The 17,900-nt window shown below is 36.5% G+C and overlaps 2 protein-coding genes across 4 annotated transcripts; one reads left to right on the forward strand and one right to left on the reverse strand.

The window, feature by feature from the left end:
• The first annotated feature begins 73 nt into the window (after positions 1–73).
• On the forward strand, positions 74–12,429 carry ccdc191 (coiled-coil domain containing 191). 2 transcript variants are annotated; one of them, XM_077244639.1, is made up of 16 exons: positions 74–314; positions 745–783; positions 1,762–1,891; positions 1,988–2,146; positions 2,491–2,893; positions 3,603–3,747; positions 4,002–4,192; positions 4,392–4,635; positions 4,707–5,134; positions 7,278–7,369; positions 8,500–8,582; positions 8,663–8,764; positions 9,250–9,393; positions 9,964–10,116; positions 11,102–11,256; positions 11,374–12,429. In XM_077244639.1, exons 1-16 carry the CDS (start codon positions 246–248, stop codon positions 11,543–11,545), a joined length of 2,709 nt encoding a protein of 902 aa, XP_077100754.1. In that variant the 5' UTR covers positions 74–245; the 3' UTR covers positions 11,546–12,429. The 2 variants fall into 2 exon arrangements, with proteins under 2 accessions (XP_077100754.1, XP_077100755.1); XM_077244640.1 differs by having other exon boundaries at positions 82–314; positions 9,253–9,393; positions 11,374–11,740.
• Positions 11,622–17,817, reverse strand: zdhhc23b (zDHHC palmitoyltransferase 23b). 2 transcript variants are annotated; one of them, XM_077244644.1, is made up of 5 exons: positions 17,501–17,817; positions 16,788–16,965; positions 15,576–16,268; positions 14,005–14,163; positions 11,622–13,066 (listed from the first exon to the last, which is right to left on the reverse strand). In XM_077244644.1, the coding sequence occupies exons 2-5, from the start codon at positions 16,922–16,924 to the stop codon at positions 12,793–12,795; spliced, it is 1,263 nt and encodes a 420-aa protein (XP_077100759.1). In that variant the 5' UTR covers positions 16,925–16,965; positions 17,501–17,817; the 3' UTR covers positions 11,622–12,792. The 2 variants fall into 2 exon arrangements, with proteins under 2 accessions (XP_077100759.1, XP_077100758.1); XM_077244643.1 differs by having other exon boundaries at positions 14,005–14,172; positions 17,501–17,815.
• Positions 17,818–17,900: the final 83 nt, after the last annotated feature.

Below are 17,900 nucleotides of genomic sequence, written 5' to 3' on the forward strand. Positions count from 1 at the left end.
GCTCTTTTTGGGATAAGTAGTTCTTTTTAGGTACCAACTCATGCTACGTCACTTTGCGCAAACTACAAATCCCACAATTCCATTGCTGTGTGAAAAGTTTCTCGCTGAAGTACATGATTGTTTTGATGAAGCTAAATTTTGAATAACCATACTGTAAATTGCTACTTTATATACTTTGCAAACATGTTATAAAATATATTATATTATTTTACAATCCAAACGCATGCCCATGTACGTAAAGAACCATGGCTCTCAGACCGGATATTTTTCGTTGGAAAACAACAAAGACTAAAACAACAGCAGGCAGTAATAAGGCGAGTAAAAAAAATGTTTCCTCTTTGCTCACACAGTTCTTCACACTTTTTAGTAGTGTTTCCCTTTATACAATATTCAGCCAGAGGTATTAATCTAAATAAATCTCACACTCGGATTATCTTTGGTCATGCACATTGGTCATTAGTAATTAATTAATCCATTTGTAGCTCAGCAGAAGGATTTAGCTCAAATGTGCAATGCGAACCCCTTTAGGTCAATCCGCAATAGAGCCAGTTTAAGGTGAGACGCCATATTATTATTCAGGGATTAACGTTAGATGTGTGAGGCCAATGTAACAAAATATTCCATTTATGTCAACTTCAGGCATTATGAACCCCTTTTGGTTCAATGCTTATGATACATTATGATGACTCCGTCTATTTTGAATTGAAACAATGGTCATAGCTGGATTCATATTTTATATTGCAGGTGCAGCTGAATGAGAATGACATTCAACAGTGGGTGAAGGTACATTTCAATCATTTAAATATGTAATGCAGAAAATTAATGTGTATGTATGCCATCCCTTGTGAAAAAGAAGTGTTCTTGATTATATTGAATGTGTACTTGCATATAATCTAATATGAATGAAAATCACATAAAGGGATAGTTCACCCAAAAATAAAAATCCTGTCATCATTTACTCACCCTCGAGTTGTTTCAAACCTGTATGAGTTTCTTTCTTCTGCTGAACACAAAATAAGATATTTTGAAGAATGTCGGTAACCAACAGTTACCGGTACCCATTGACTTTCATAGTATGAAAAAACCCCACTATGGAAGTCAATGGCTATCATCAACTGTTTGGTTACCGACATTCTTCATAATATATTCTTTTGTGTTCAACAGAAGAAAGAAATTCATACAGGTTCGGAACAACTTAAAGGGTGAGTAAATTAGGACAGAACTATCCCTTTAAGTGTACTTAAAATTGCAATGTCATGGCTATGTTTCTTAATGTACCCAAATACACTTTAAAAAGCTGCCCTCCGTAATATTTTTGTTTCAATTGCAATTAACATTCCGAAAGTGTCAGAAAGCATCGAATTTAAATTGCCCTTAAGTATATTATTTTAAAGTAGGCATGAAACGTAAGTTGCAATAGTTATTTCGTCCCTATTGTGATGCATATCTGAGTGAAATGACTTCTCGAACTAGAAAAATGTAGAGCTGGACTTGATTTTGTAAATCAGGAATTGATTGGATCATTGTCATTTGCTATTGTTGTGATCTCATGATGCCGCTATCATACCAGTAAACACATCATCAGAGAAGAGATGTTTCTGCAAAATTATCTTAACTTATACTATAAGAATTATAGTATATGATTTCTGTAATAATTACTCTTTTTTTATGGTAATGTGTACTTCTTTTTCACAAGATATGCAGTGTCTGTGTTTATGTATATTGTAATTAAAACCTTTGTTGTATTCTCATTCTCCTCAGAGGGTGGAGATGGCTTCAGAGTTCGCTGTAGCTGAGGTGTTTTCCATGAAGAAACCACGTGGTGGTAAAAACTGTATGGCGCTGCAGAGCGTAGAACAACTACAGGATCATGATGATGCGTACAGCGAAGGTAGTCTTTAACTTATTCATAATATTCAGCACTTCATGCATATTCCGATTTTTTAAATCAGAATCACTGACATGTCCTCATTCTTGTTTTCCACAGCTCATTCCATTCTAAGTGAATGGATGAACCAGAAGTTACGTCTGGAGCTTGAAATGGATGATGACGAGGAGGAAGAGGAGATGAGTTCCAGTAAAAAGGATGATTCAAAATCCAAACAACTTGTTAAGATTGCACAGCCTAGTTATAATAACTTTGATGGTACAAATTAACAGCCTCGTTTTACTTGAAGTTTACCTTAAAGATCTAATGAAATCTAAACCAATGATATTTTAGTATTATTTATTTACTTTAAAAATTTGAATTGGCTTTTTTTCCCCCAGAAATTTTGTTAGGTCCTTTTGTTTTGTTTTATTTATATATATATATGTAATTCATTTTTATTAATTTTTTTTAACATTTCTAATTTCGTTTAAATTTTTTTGGGTTTAAGTTTTTCATCTAACATTTGTATTTTATATTAGCTTTATTTCAATTACAGAAACAGTTTTTTAATAGTTAATAATAATTCAATACTAAACTGGAGTTTCTCTTTTGTTTTTTAGACATGTACTTTCACCTAGCGCAGGAAGAGGACAACTCTGTAGTGCACAATTTCCTCCAGGACCTGATGGACACAGAGGTGTTGGACTTTGGAATAATGGAGAACCTCAAAGTAGACTCTGACCTGAGTAAGAAGAAGTGGAGGAACCCTAGCATCACTATGGAGGTACGTCACAAGCAGGTAAAGGAGAGCCGCATGCGCAGAGATGCAGAGCGTGACAAACTGCGTAAAGAGAAGGAAGTGCTAAAGGAGGTGCGAGAGGAAGCCTGGCAACTGGAACAGGAGAAGCAGAGAAAGAAGAGACAACAGGCACGCAGACAGGAAGAACTGATACAGCAGGAGATGATTCGCTTGCGCAGAGAGATGGAGGAAAAGAGGAGTGTGGAGCAGCTTGCACGAAACATGTACAACAATCACAAATGTATTTGGACACTCTAACCACCATTAAAAATGTATGAATGTCAACATTTCAAACAAAGTGAAATCTGCAAACAAATCTGAACGCTTTCTCAATAGCTTGCCAATAGCTCAATAGCTGAACGCTTTTCTCCCAATAAACAGATAACCAGACACCAACAAGAACAAAAAACAAAACAGACTCCTAATGTTACACAGCGTCTGATCAAAGGACCATGGGGCTTTGGGGCACAAATGTCCCACTATATCCATTGCAGTTGTTATATTATATATGCATGATTATTTAATGATTATTTCCTCATTTGAGGTTTTAGGACAAGACCGTTGGTGATCTGGAAGGATCTGGATGTACATTTAAGGAGAATAAATATCTATATTTCTCACTGCTTGGGGCGCCTTGGAATCTGAAGCTAACCAGAAAGAGTCTAAATACATTTTTTTAAATTTTAAATGCAGTATTATAATTTAAAACCTAACAAAATCTTTTGATGTTTTTTGAGTTTTGAAGAGTGTGTTTGTCCTTTTTTTGCATAAATGTCACTTGGTTTGATATTTTCTTGTTTAATGAAATGACATGAATACATTTTTAAGTGTCCAGATACTTTTTGGGGCCACTGTATATCATTTTCCAATTGAAATGCCATTTAAATTTTTGAAGAGATGATTGCATGACATTTTTATTTCAATCTTACACAGGGAGAGGGAAAAGCTTCAGAAACAAAGGGTCCCTGAGTGCTCTGTCATTTCAAAATGTCATAATTCTGCACAGAAGAAACAGAACAAAGACCTTCAACTTAAGCTGAAGAACCTGGAAGCCAAAGTTCACCTTCTCAATTTGCAGGTTAGAAGATATTAGTTTAATTATATTGTATGCAATGAACACTTATGTTTTTTGGGTAGTACTTTATTTTACAGCCCTATTCCACATGGACATACTATCTACTTATTATAGTAATTATAATAACTAGGTACTAACCCTGAACCTAACCTTAACCCATGTAGTTACCTTATATTGCCTACTACTTTCTAAGTACACTGTAAGTGCAAGTACTGGACTGTAAAATACAGTTTTTTGACTGGTTGCATATGTTTTAGTGCATGCACAGGCATTTTACGGCATGGTACTCTGTGATAATGGAGAGGAGGGTGCGCATGGGCAAGGCAGCGGCGCTTTGTGATTGGAGGAGGCAGCTGAGGGCGTGGCGGGCATGGCGGGCTCTTGTTTGGGCCAGAAGAGAGGAAAAAGAGGCTGCAAGGACTGAAGAAGAGCTGAGACAGGAGCACAGGCAGGAGAACCCAATTAATAAAAGCCTGTCATTTAGGGCTTGATAAACATTTGCAAGAAAAGCGATAGCTCTTTAACCAAATGATTAGACTAAAAGAGCATGCTAATTGCTTAATTAAAAATGTTAATTAAAAGCTTTCATTCATCTTGGCAACCTTGGCAGTCGGACTGGTTTTAAGTCATATCTGTCATTCCCACAGGCGCTGTCAGCAGGCGGTGGAGAGTGACCGCAGGAGGCTTTTGAGGCGCTGCCTCAGTGATTGGCTTGTGTGGTGTCAGGTAGAATGTCATCGCAAGGAGCTTCTCCGACAACAAGAAGAAACTCGATGTAAAATGGCTGCCTTAATCAGTGCGGCTGCTTCTGGGAAATTAGGGGCGGAAAAATCTCCACCAATTACCAATCCACCTGAAACACTCTGTCTTACAGAACACATCAGTCATCAGGTAAGGATATATACTTGAATTTTTTTTATTCTGATGAAAGTATTCCACAAACTCTCTTCATCCCACCACAGGAAGTGCCAGCAGCTCCAGAAAGCAGTTCACCCACTGCACAAGCCACTAAAAGCACTGTGCGTTCAGAGGCCCCGCCCACCCAAGCATGGCAGGTAACGCGACGTCATGCCGCTCTCTCATCGGCTGAGCTGCGACGGGCCCTTCGGGGGCAACAGCAGAAGACCACCCGGAGTGGAAGTGCAGAGCTTAGCGGAGGACAGATCAAACACGCCCATGTGGCCCTGCAGCAAACCGTAGCAGAGCAGAGGCGCCTTCTGAAAGAGCAACAGGAGCATATTCTGCATCTGCAAGAGAGACAGAACATTCTGGAACTGAAACACGATGCAGAGAAATCAGCACTGTTAGCAACAGGTCCTCCTGAAGCTATAAGCACATGCTGTCCACCTAAACCCAACACAAAGACTGCAAGAAGTACAGAAAAACCAAGGTACCCTCATATGTGTGGCATATTCCCAAAATCAAAAGAATTGTTTTTTATTATTATAATTTTATAATTTATATATTTTTTTATTTATTAAATTAAATAATAATTTACAATTAAAAATATTACTATTTTGTGCAATTACAATAATAATTTACAAATGTATGTTAAAATTTAATATATATTTAGTATATTTATGTAAAAAGATATTATTACATATAATACACTACCGTTTAATTGGTTGGGGTCAGTAAGATTTAAAAAAAGAAATGATTACTTTTATTCAGCAAGGACACATTAAATTAATCAAAAGTAACAGTAAATACTTTTATAATGTTACAAAAAAAATATTTTTGTATATAAAAAATAGTTCTTTTGAACTTTCTATTCACCAAATAATCCTTAAAAAAAAGTTTGTAACAGTTTCCACAAAAATATTAAGCAGCACATCTGTTTTCAACATTGATAATAATAAGAAATGTTTCTTGAGCTGCAAATCAAAATATTAGAGTGATTTCTGAAAGATCATGTGACACTGAAGACTGGAGTAATGATGCTGAAAATTCAGCTTTACCATCACAGGAATAAATGAGTAATAAGTTATTTTCAATTATAATTACATTTCACAATATTAGTGTTTTCACTGTATTTGTGTTTAAATAAATCAACATAAAAAAAACTCTATAACTATAACTGTAGTGAGTTGTATACAATTGAATTTATCATATTTATTGTAAAGTATTTATTTTTATTTATTACTTTGATGACAATTAGATTTTTCTTTTTTTTCTTCTATTTTACATTACAGTAGGATATTGGTGAATGTTGTTTAAATGTGCTTAACTGACATGAAAATAATGCTATAATGTCCAACAATCTCTAAAAGGTGCAGTAAGCGATTTCTGGTAAAAGCTGCTGATATTTAAAATCACCAAAACAAACGTGCCCCTAACCCCAAAGTATCGTACCCCTATCCTGATGCCTCTGCCCCCACATTCATGTACATGCTATGCCACACAGGCAACGACTATGGCGGAATCTGCTGTGCCTGCTAGCTGAGGGCATGATGTCATCAATAATTAAAAGCAATTTGTCTAACTATGATAATTCAGATCGAATGTCTTAATTGTTATTTAGCTCCACTACTCCTTCGATGGCAAAGTTATCCTTTCCATCCCAAAAAACAAACAGTTTTCATGAACAGCTCCCTACATAACACGATAGTCCAAGTAACAAATATATTACGAAATGTACAAGATTAAGGGTTTATAATGATCACAAAAGGTGAACTAAAAGAAAATCATATGTTAGGAATATGTTATCTCACTTTTCGTACACACTTTGGCAGCCGATGCTTAAAAATGGGCAGTGGAGGAGGTTTAGACGTTCCAGGCTTATAATAATAATTATGCAAATGAGCAAACAAGCAGAGATGACACACAAGTTTATTCAAGCAAAAGACAGCTTATCTTAGTTCTGTAAAACACATCAAAACTAATATTACTCACGTATCGAGAAGAAATAAAGCAACCTCTGTGTTCGTTTTTAGGCATTCACGCACCTTAAGGTCTCTCCAGCGCTGGAACGCTTCTCTGATATTAAAGGTGCAATAGGTGATTCTTTACAGAAACATTGGTTAAAAGTCTCCTCATATCCTGATAGCAATCACTGTGTTAAGCGGTTTAAATGTATTTTTTTGATTGGCTACAAGTGTGTTTTGGTGCTCGGTCCGATTCACTTTTTTTGCGTTTTTCAAAAATCGCTTACTGCACCTTTAAAATAGGTTTTATTTTTTTTTATTTTTTTTTGGGAGATTAATTATTTGCATGGAGAGGACAGAATAAATATACTGTTAGAAATCCACCTTAGGCACCAGAGTGGATCAGAATTTAATATTTGCTTATTTCAAGTGCTTCATGTAATCCCGCTAGATTTTCCCAAAGGGTCACTTCCCACTGCTGTTCTATCCGTGTGTGTGTGTGTGTGTGTGTGTGTGTGTGTGTGTGTGTGTGTGTGTGTGTGTGTGTGTGTGTGTGTGTGTGTGTGTGTGTGTGTGTGTGTGTGTGTGTGTGTGTGTGTGTGTGTGCGGGAGACAGAATGTTTGTTAGTCACAATTTAACAAAGATATTCATGCTCCTTACAATTTCAGAACAAAGAGTGCCTCTGGGGAAAATGCCAGCAGCCACACAGAGCAAAAATCATCTCTGCGTCGTTCAGCACTTCCCCATCCTACAGTACAAGGTCAGTCGGACACATACACAATCTAGCAGTTGGAAAAACTGGCACTATGGTGGTTCCAAGCAGGGAATAATAATTTCATGGCCATGCCCTAGATTTAAACACTCTGATGCTGAATGCACTGAATACAGATGCACATAATCGCTATACACTCATAATCCACTATGCAAGCCCAGAACAATACCAAAACCGCATCATACCTCTTCCATGTGTTAAACCTCAAATTTCATTGTTTTTGAACGCAAAGTCATATTTGTTCGTTAATCAGGGTTGTTTGAGAATCTGAGTGGGTTGGCGCACATGTCTGCGTATCTCAGCGGGAGGTTGTTAACAGCCCCCACAACTCAACGTTCTGCTGAGTAAAAGCCCCTATCGACTCATCTCACATTTATGATATTATTTATCAATCTCTGAGGCTAACTGTCGTGGCCTTGGCACAACAAGATGACCAATGAGATTTTTCTCACACTGAAAAACTGACAAGTTATTGTCCTGCTCAGGGGTGCGTTTCCCAAAAGTATCGTTAGACAAATATGGTTGCAAGTTCCATTGACAACGGTTCCAATGTTCCTCGGCAAACGCAAGGCCTTATATTCCAAACCCAGACTTTTGTACATGGTAATTGTTACCAATTACCATGTTCCACCTACTATACTTAAATTCATTTAAAACATTTTTTTTTTATAAATGACAAAAAATTTATAAGAAAAGCCCATTTTGTTGAGTAGACTATTTTGTAAGTTTCTCATTCTGGTGAACTTCACATTGGTGAGCTTGTATCTTCAAAACGGATATACTCCCGTAGAGGGGGGTAATTTCCCCCCCCATATTTTAACATTTTTGTCAATTTTGTTGGCATTTTTGCTTCAAGCCCTGGTTAATATCTGATTCTGGTTGCAATACGACTTGAGACACTAGAAATGCAAGTGAGATTTTGAGCAAAGTCGGTTGGCGTGACATGGAATACTGCCTTGAATACAAATGCAAGCAACACAAACAAACTTGTACCAAAGAACCATAAGATCAGAATAACATACTGCAGAACTTCAGTGACCCTTTAATCTCGCCCTTAACTGATGTCTCTGTCACCCCGCAACTCTGTCTCTCACCCTCCTTTTTTACGTTTCTTTCAGCCATGGAGGAACGAGCACGCCAGCGTGCCGAGCGCAGGAGAGAGATTGAGGAGCAGAGGAGGCAGAAGGAGGAGGAGAAACTGGTAAGACTTGCTTCTCTTGAAGTATGGAAATAAGTGTGTGTGTATGTGATGACACAAACCTCTCTTTTTTTGTTCTTTAGGCTCAAATGAAGGCAGCTGAGGAGGAAAGGCTCAGAGCTGAGGAAGAAGAGAAACAAAAGGATGTAGAGAGGAAGAAGGAAGAGAAAAGGCAGCAGAGGAAGGTCTGTGGCGAAACACATTATCATGGATTTATAGGCTTAACATAATTAGATTATGTTATTATTAATGGCGATTATTTAAATGGTAGCTGCACTGTATGTGTTGCGTACATGAGTGATACCTCAAATCTTGCGGCTTGTTAAGGAGAGGTGCATTTTCACTGTTCTGCAGGTAAATAACTGTAATTCAGCTCGTCCAGGTGATTTTCAGCTTTTAGGGATGATGGAATTGGTGAAAAATATCCCAAATCTAGGAACCAGAATACCAGTGTGCAACCAACCGGAACACCCTAGCAACTGATTAGAGTATGCAAAAAAACATTCAGAATAACTTAGCCACATTCAACATAGCCAACGAGTTTTACATAAGCAAGGGCATCTAGAAAATGTAAACAAAAATGTATATCTAATTTATTCATCATGTTTATGCACACAGCTTTTTAGTTTATTCGTTTTAAGGAGCCGTGTCTGTGTTTATGTGAACTTAGAAGGAGCTTGAGAAGCAGAAGAGAGCAGAATGGGAACAGGAACTGTCAAAGCGGGCGGCCGAGCACTACCTCAGAACCCTGTTACTGCACCGAGGCCTGGCACCATGGAAACTCCTGCTGGAGCAAAGCCATGTCAACACACAGGTCAGCGGTGCTGCAGACACACACACACACATTCATACCCTACAGTAACAATGCAGGCCATTCGCCTGCTTTTTAGACAGATACTCACACACTCAATTATTCATCCAAAGAGATATGGCCGCTCACACACAGACAGGAAGACCAGCTGTTACATTGCATTAACTCTTGGTCCATTCCCCAAATTTTAATGATGTTTACAGTATACTGTTGCGTTTCCACCTGGCTAACCACCTGTTTTCAAAATAAATGAACAGAGCGGATATCTGAGATGCAGGATGGAGCGACTGAGAGGGAGAGATTGACGAGGAAGGACACAGAGAGAGAAACAGATGACGGAATGGCTTTGAATTCAGAATTTGCATTGTTGTTTAGATATTGATCCACATCCACGAGAGCAGAAACCTCAAGGTCCAATTAGTTGCATGTGCCTCTATCTTTATAGTTCTCACAGGAAGTCAGCAGGGAAAGTTTGCGATCCATAGAAACCACGGGAGTGCATGAGATGACATTGTTAATTAAAGCTGGCAGTTATTTATGTTCGGGTGCTTTTGGCTTTTCGGTGTCCTCCAGAGAGCGGTGGATCATTACACTCAGGCTCTGCAGAGAAGCTGCTTCGGCTCTTGGCGGCAGTGTGTGGATGAAGCCAACGCAGAGAGAGAGGCCAGTGCCAACCAGCTGTATCACCGGATCCTGCTTCAGAGGGCCGTGGGGAGCTGGACAAGGGTAAAATATCACACACACGCATTACCTGTCAATGAATAGAAAAGATTCAGATTTTAAGACAGCCTAATTTGGAATAGCCACAGGGTGTGTTTTATCGACTTATAAATAAATAATTCAGTTAATTTATAATAAATATGTATTATTTATCCATTATTTTGATATTAATATTAGTTTTTTTAAACATTCTTATCAATTTATTATAAATACATTCATTTATTAATAACTCATAAATGTATTCATTCACTATTTTAATATATATAAATATTTATACATAAATGTGCATTTTATATAATAAATTAAACAATTTTTGAGGCATATTATAAATAAATTTGGTACAAAGTGCCACAAATTGTCTTATCTTATAACTTAATTAAAATGTTTATTTATTCATAATAAATTAAATACATATTTATTGTTTATTCATTTTTATATTATTTTTATATTCGTATTTATTTGTTAGTTTAGTCTTAAAAAGACAAGCATTTATTTATTTATAATAAATTCAATTAAAAATGCGACTTATTTTTTTTATAATAGCCAAAAAGTGTATTATCAACTTGTTATAAATATATTTATCATAAATTAAATAAATATTTATTTATTAATTTTAATATGAATATTTGTTTTTGTTGTAAATATATATATATATATATATATATATATATATAGATATTTCTTTATAAATTCTTTATATTGTATTATTTGTAATAAAGGAAATTAAAATTAATGAAATTAATACATTAGATTTTTTTAATGTACTATATTTAGTATCTTTAGATTTTCTGGAGAAATTATCACCAAAACTCACCACCAGGGACTTGCCATGTCGTTACAAATGTTTTCTGGGTGGTTTCTTACTGGTCCAAGCCAAAAGAGCTCACCGCATATTTATGTGCCTAAGTTTAATATTTAGGGTTAGTAATATTAATAAACCCCTATCCTTAAGTATGAGCAATTTTCTGCCTTTGATTTCAATACTTACCAGTTAAAAGATCTGCGCTGTATACTGGAAGCACGAGCCGAGCGGTTCCACAGGATACACACCCAGAGGAAGGCGTTCACGGCACTGCTAGATCACGCTACAGAAGAGCGAATAACAGCCTGGGACAATGAGCAGCGGGCAGAGGACCACAACAGCAGGTCTTTACCTCTTATTAGTGTGAATGTGACAGTTTTCTGCACCATAAGGTCAAATCTAAAGATGAACTTGTGTAGTTATAAAAGTTTGCTCTGACTTTGGTTCTCTGGGCTTTGTAGGAGGGCTGTCAAGAAGTATTTTGCTAGCTGGAGGCGTCTTCCTGTTGTCTTGTGGGAGGAGAAAGAAAGAGAGGCACGCAGAGATCAACTCAGACGTAAAGTCTCGGAGATTTTGCCTGACTTCCGCGCCTCCCCTATTGATTCCCTGTGGCGTTCCGTAAATCCTCTTTAACCAGCACACAGGCTGCAACTTCCAAGCTTTACATCACATCATTAAATGACATCTGCAGCTTGATGAGCCACCGTGATTAATCTTTTAAACTTGTTTATTTTTCCATGGAACAGTTTAATTGAACAACTTTAAGAATGAAATGCATTACATTATAAAACCGTCTCACATGAGACAAATAAACATCCGGATTTTGAATGGCTTCTTTGTCCGCTTCTGTGCTTAGAAGGCATTTAATGGAAGAAAACGAACTTTGATTCGAAAACACTGCAATGTAGCTGGATGGTAAGCAGCATAGATTTATCAATTGAAGCACATGAAAAGGACACACACATACACACGAACACAGAGAGAGAGAGAGACCCCTAACAACAAACATGAAGCTGAACATAAAACATTCATACTGAGATGACAGTTTTAAAGCTGTGTGATGTCTGGATATAGATTCATTGTTGCAACAATTCTGATGTCCCAGGCACTAAATGTTGGACATTGAATGTGCATTCACATAATGGAGTTAAGAGATCAAATATTAGACAGTACAATCCATAATTGATCCAACTAGCAGTGAATGCAAACCAGAAATGCATATTTGTGGTAACACTTCACAATAAGGTCTCATTTGTTAACATTAGTTAATGCATTAGCTAACATGAATTAACAATAAGCAATTTTTTACAGCATTTATTCATCTTTGTTAATAAAAATAAATTTGTTTACTCTTCATGCTAGTTCACAGTGCATTAATTAATGCTAACAGATCATTTTTATTATAAAATTGTATTAGTAAATGTTGAAATTAACATTAACAAATGAAACCTTATTGCAAAAACTAAATACAAATGCAAGTTTCAAATGGTTCCTTCTGAGTGAAATTACTAAAAAGAATTTGGATTTAAAAAATTACATTAAAAAAAGTATTTAAGGAGAACTTCACATAATATCTGTAATGTCAAGTCATGTGTAAACACCACCCACCGCAAATCATCTCCACGCCTGAGTAATGAAGCACTCCATACTGAATTACAAGAGTAGAGATGTATTATACTACAACACTGCCATCTACTGATCCACAACATTCACCTCACTCTTAATGAGACCTTGACCACGACGTTTTAAGCCATAAAACTGACTCTGGAATGGATGTTGAAGGCATTAAGTAGCACAACATTATACTTCACTGTAATATATGAGTGATAATTCACTTTAAAGACAGACACTTCCATCAGCAGACACTGCCAGTTTAATTTCTACACCAGATCTGATGGTTTAGGGTTTGACAGCTCTGAAGCCGTGCTCATGGTTAAAAATTCAGTCCAGTTACTACAGAAACCTCGGGAGTAGATGCCGGTGTCGACGACCAGACCCCAGAGATGTCTGCGACCGGTCTTCTCTCTCAGAGCCAGACGTGCCTCACGTTCGGTCACATTGAAGCTGACGTTGATGAGCTGTAAGATCAGCAGGTGCAGCAAACCTCCCGTCACAATACTGCTGTACCAGGCACAGGTGAAACACAGAGCAGAACTGACCAACAGAAAGACATGCAAACGGGTTGATTATTAACATGTTACATTATTAATACATTAAATACTAAATGCTGCTATAAACAGTCATTTTAAAGCTGTGAACTTGAAGAACAAAACTTAGTCACCATGTAATCAAAATCTTGTTTTTTTTATGGAATATTGCAGTATTATACATGATTTATCCATGCACAGATTGCACACTTTTTTTTTTTTTAAAGTCATGCGCCCTCATTATCTCCTCTGATGGCGTGTTTACTGGCGCGAGGGCGGGACAACCTGTCTTTTCTCCATTAATGATAACTTATAATAAATCTTAAAAGACAGATTGTTGTGAGCTACGAGATTGTTAATCAATGGTATTAGCTTCTGTTGAAGCCATCAGCCCATAATTTGTAGTTTGATAGTTTTTAATATGAATAATGTTGTGATTCATCTCGTTGCTGGTTGGGTTTGGTTCATGGAACCAAAAGTTAAATAAAATTACAGCTAAATAGAAACTAAATAAAAAATAATAATAAAAACTGAAATTTAAAAAAAGAAAATATAAAATAAAGCCAATTAATATATAATAATACCATAATAGTATATTTAAAGAAAATAGTAAAATAACACTGCAGCCCAGAACTTCTTGTTTTATGAATAGTATAATTTGGGAAAAACTAACTGTTTGTGTGAAAAATGGCAGGTGATGTTTGGGAAGGCCAGATTTTGGTTCTCTTAACCCTCAATGATTCTGCGAAACACTGATATGGTGCATTTGGAGCACTTTACACAAACAGAAAGGCAACAAAATTAAATATAGTATTTTAAAGTGACTTTCTAGAAAAGAAAATCATCTTTTTTCATGAATAACTAATGCACTGAAAGGAATTGAGGTGGTGAATAGAAAGGTTTATATAGCAGAAGTATTTGTGTGTTTTGTTGTTGAATCCACACCTGTACTGCTTGTAGACGTCAGGACAGTAGAGCAGTGCCGTCATCACACTCTGATGGGGACACACGCTTCGAAGAACCAAACTGATCCCGTACAGCGACGTCAGCAGAAAGAAAACAAGCATCAGAAGGAAACTGGGGTGATTGGCCTGTCCCACACAGCTGTTGATCCTACCACAAAAACAAAATGACCAACAAGACACCGAACTGAGACCTGGAGATTCATTTACACATATCAGTTACACAGAATAAGAAGGTGGCGAGGGTGAGATCAACTCACCGTCTCCTTTACACATATGTTTACATGAAGAACAAGATATTTTACAGGACACAAAAAAAACCTGATCGACTCGACAAGGAACACAGAAACATTTTAGAACACTAGAGGGGTAATAGGCAAACAAGACACACCTGGGAATGATCACAGGACTAATCAACTAGAAGAACTACAAAAGGACTACGAAAAAGACACACAGGACAGGGAACAGGAATAGAACCATGTCAAATGCAAACTAGTCCAATAAACAAAGCACAAGAAACACAAAGCCAGGTAATGCATAACAATTTCTCAAAATTCTGGTGATGCTAATGTATACATTTTTATGACAAAAAAAATCAAGAGTATTAGATAGGCTTGACAAATATTGCATGAAAATGTACCATATTTTAGCAACATTAACTTTTTTGCATTGTGACATTATTTTCATGTGAAATGAAATTAAAATATTTTCAAAAATTCTTATTACATTTAAAATTTCTAATTATAAAACTATAAATTATAAAAATTATAATTATATTTGATGAATTGCAAAAACATTTTTTAAATTAAATGTAAAATAAAACGTATATTATATGTACACATACATTACAATCAGCATAAATTAAAGGCAGAAGCCAGTTTTATAAATACAAATAAAAGTAATTAAATTGCTAAATGTTTTAATGAAATTAAATTAAATGTACAAATTACTAAATAATGTACAATAATGAGAACTTGGGGAGAAAATGTTTTTAATTTTATGTTTGTTTAAAACATTATTATGACATTATTTTCATGTCAAATTAAATAAAAATATTCTCATATATCTCAAATTATAAAACTTTCATTCATTAGACATTTTTTTATAATTATATTTGATGACTTGCAAAAAAATTGCTAAAATAAAATGTATATTATATGTACACATACATTGCAATCAGTATAAATTAAAGCCAGTATTATAAATATAAATTAAATAAATATACACAAATTAAATTACAATATTTTTTTATTAAATGTACAAATTGCTAAATACTTTAAATAATATATCTATTTTTTTCAGGGTTTTTTTGTTGCAAAATTAGATCTTTTTCATGCTACAATAATGAGAACTTGGGGAGAAAGTGTGTTTAATTTTATGTTTGTGTTTAAAATAATTTAATGCAAAAAAAAAAATACAAATGATGCTATCACAGGCTTTATTTTCTTTATGCTTAGTTTTGTCTTTTGCATGAAATATGACCCAAACATTTTACCTGCAGATGAAATTTACCCAGATAATAATAACTAAGACCCTCTTGAATAAGGAACCCACCAGACACAGTGGTGGTCCAGACGCAGGATGCAGACTCCACAGATCCTGCAGTGTCCGGCTCTCGGGGGACGCACCACTTTGCATACTGTACACCAGTTCCTCCTCTGAACACTTTCCTGTGCTGTCCCAGATTCATCAGTTGGTTCAGGATGACCGGCGTGATTGGTTATCACCACCTGGTGCTGTTCTCCGTTTAGATAGGCAGCATCTACATCAGGTGGTGGTTTGTGATAGGTCACTGTACTATGAGTGTCAGATGGACAAGGCCTGACGTAGCCCGGCCCCCTCTTGGTGATTATGAGAGATATGACCGTAAGAGCAACACCTGCCGTAACAGCGCACAACTGAAGATGATTCACATCACCGTGAGGGACAACTTCGGTGATGAAGAGGTAGAACATGTAGAAGAGGGAGAAGAGGGCGAGACTGAGGAAGAATAAAGTGCGTCCTTTCTTTCGGTGAGTAAAGTAGTAGTACCAAATGACCATGATGGGAATTGCTGTTAGCACTACAATACCCAGCAGGTAGTGCAAAGCTGCAATGTGCAAAAAAACAGGAAGGAGAATAAGAGGAGGGATCAACGATAGATCAACTTGCTGGGCACCAGATATCCAGGGCACCCGCAGACGATCACTGATCGTGGCGACTACTCGAGACAGAGAGCCTGGATTTTGTGACTCCTTCTTCATCCATCTGGAAAATAAAATATTCTATCATATTCTTCATTTAACACATTTGACTATATTTAAAGGGATCGTTCACACAAAAATGAAAATTCTGTTAATTTTCATCATTTATTCACCCTCATGTCGTTCCAAACCTGACTTTCGTTCATCTTCGTAACAAAAGTTTACTTTTTTTTATGAAATCTGAGGGGGTTTCTTTCCCTCCATTGACAGCTACGCAACTACCACTTTGATGCTTCAAAAAGTAAAAGAGATAATGAAACTAATACATATGAATTGAGCGGTTTAGTCCAATGTTCGGAAAGTTCTGTCTGTAATATATATCATAAAATCTGTCCAATCAGGTTGTGACCGTATCCTTATTCCTTTTGTTTAGATCTGATGTTGAAAAATTACACTGTGAACGCTAAGCAAACCAGGTACATTTTCTTTTTAATTATAACAAGAGAAGCAAACTACAAGTGTGAACAGACCCCAAGTAGTAATCTATGAATCCAAAGTGCCATTTTAGTGGCCCCTCGCTCACCTGTCACAAGCCTCATCCAAATCCTCACAGTCACAGCAACATGCTGCCATGTGACTGCGCCCGCCATGGCGATCAATGTACTCACAACAGCACAGAGGATCATCCTGATCTAGTCTTCGACGGGATCTCTTCGTCATGACGTCAACTTAGAAAACCTAGGTGAGTGCAGGTATCATTCCTGTGAGGGAAGCAAATTTAAATTTAAGATCTCATGTCTCGATTTATTAGACTTAATTTCCACATGCTTTTATCCATAGCGAAATTCAGGTACAATGCATAAAAGATAGGCCCTTTCAATTGATCTCTTCATGCATTCACTAGGGATCGAACCAGGATCGAACCCATGACCATGTAGCCGCCTAACTCTACATACATACATACAGACGTAGGCTACATGCATAAATACACATACATACATTATGTAATATTTTTTTTAAATATTAAAAAAGATGCATACACATACAGAAAGAAAGAAAGTTTTGGCAGTACAATTTGAATATATTTTTAATATAAGCACATTTAATTAACAAATTTTTACGCGCAGGTTACAACACTGGAAAGTTCGTCGGATGTAAATCGATGGTGTTCTGATAAACGACACACTGGCCGTCTAGAACACGTCAAACAACAAAAGTATTCACTATACGTAAATAAACTAATAGGGACACAACGTCACCAAACGTAGCATGTGGCATGCGATGTTTCGTACTTACAGCACCAAACAATCATATTGTAGACGTAGTTCCTTTCGGAAGTGCTGTCAGTATGAGCGTCAGCTGTAGTCTCATTCTCGGTATCGGAACGTTCTAGTCTGTTTACCACTCTCCTTCATATGTGAACTCACAGAGTCTACGAGCAGCTGCACAAAAAACACTAAAGCAGCAACGAGTATAGAAGAAGTTCTTCTATACTCTTTGAAAGCAGTCAAATATACGAAGAGCACCAGGAAGTAGCGTTGCATACACAGCAACCGCGAACAGACAGCACGCGCTGTGTGTGTGTGTGTGTCGAATAGACTGTCTTTATCTTCCTGACGTCAGTGCAAACTTTTCATTTCCTTTTCAAAATACAAATGTTGAAATAGAGAATCGTTCTGTGGGCTATTAGCAAGAC

Source organism: Siphateles boraxobius, unplaced genomic scaffold, assembly GCF_051911475.1.
Source record: "Siphateles boraxobius isolate OS27281-9 unplaced genomic scaffold, OSU_SipBor_1 26, whole genome shotgun sequence".
Taxonomy (NCBI): Eukaryota; Metazoa; Chordata; class Actinopteri; order Cypriniformes; family Leuciscidae; genus Siphateles; species Siphateles boraxobius.

Bases quoted from the DNA above. Each gene is read 5' to 3' on its own strand.
- ccdc191 (XM_077244639.1), top strand. From the start codon at position 246: ATGGCTCTCAGACCGGATATTTTTCGTTGGAAAACAACAAAGACTAAA. The intron at 5,135-7,277 runs GTACCCTCATAT...TTACAATTTCAG, and splicing joins AGAAGTACAGAAAAACCAAG to AACAAAGAGTGCCTCTGGGG. The intron at 8,765-9,249 runs GTCTGTGGCGAA...ATGTGAACTTAG, and splicing joins AGAAAAGGCAGCAGAGGAAG to AAGGAGCTTGAGAAGCAGAA.
- zdhhc23b (XM_077244643.1), bottom strand. From the start codon at position 16,924: ATGACGAAGAGATCCCGTCGAAGACTAGATCAGGATGATCCTCTGTGC. The intron at 14,173-15,575 runs GTGGGTTCCTTA...TTTTTGTGGTAG, and splicing joins CTGGACCACCACTGTGTCTG to GATCAACAGCTGTGTGGGAC. The intron at 13,067-14,004 runs GTGTGGATTCAA...TCTGTTGGTCAG, and splicing joins GACGTCTACAAGCAGTACAG to TTCTGCTCTGTGTTTCACCT.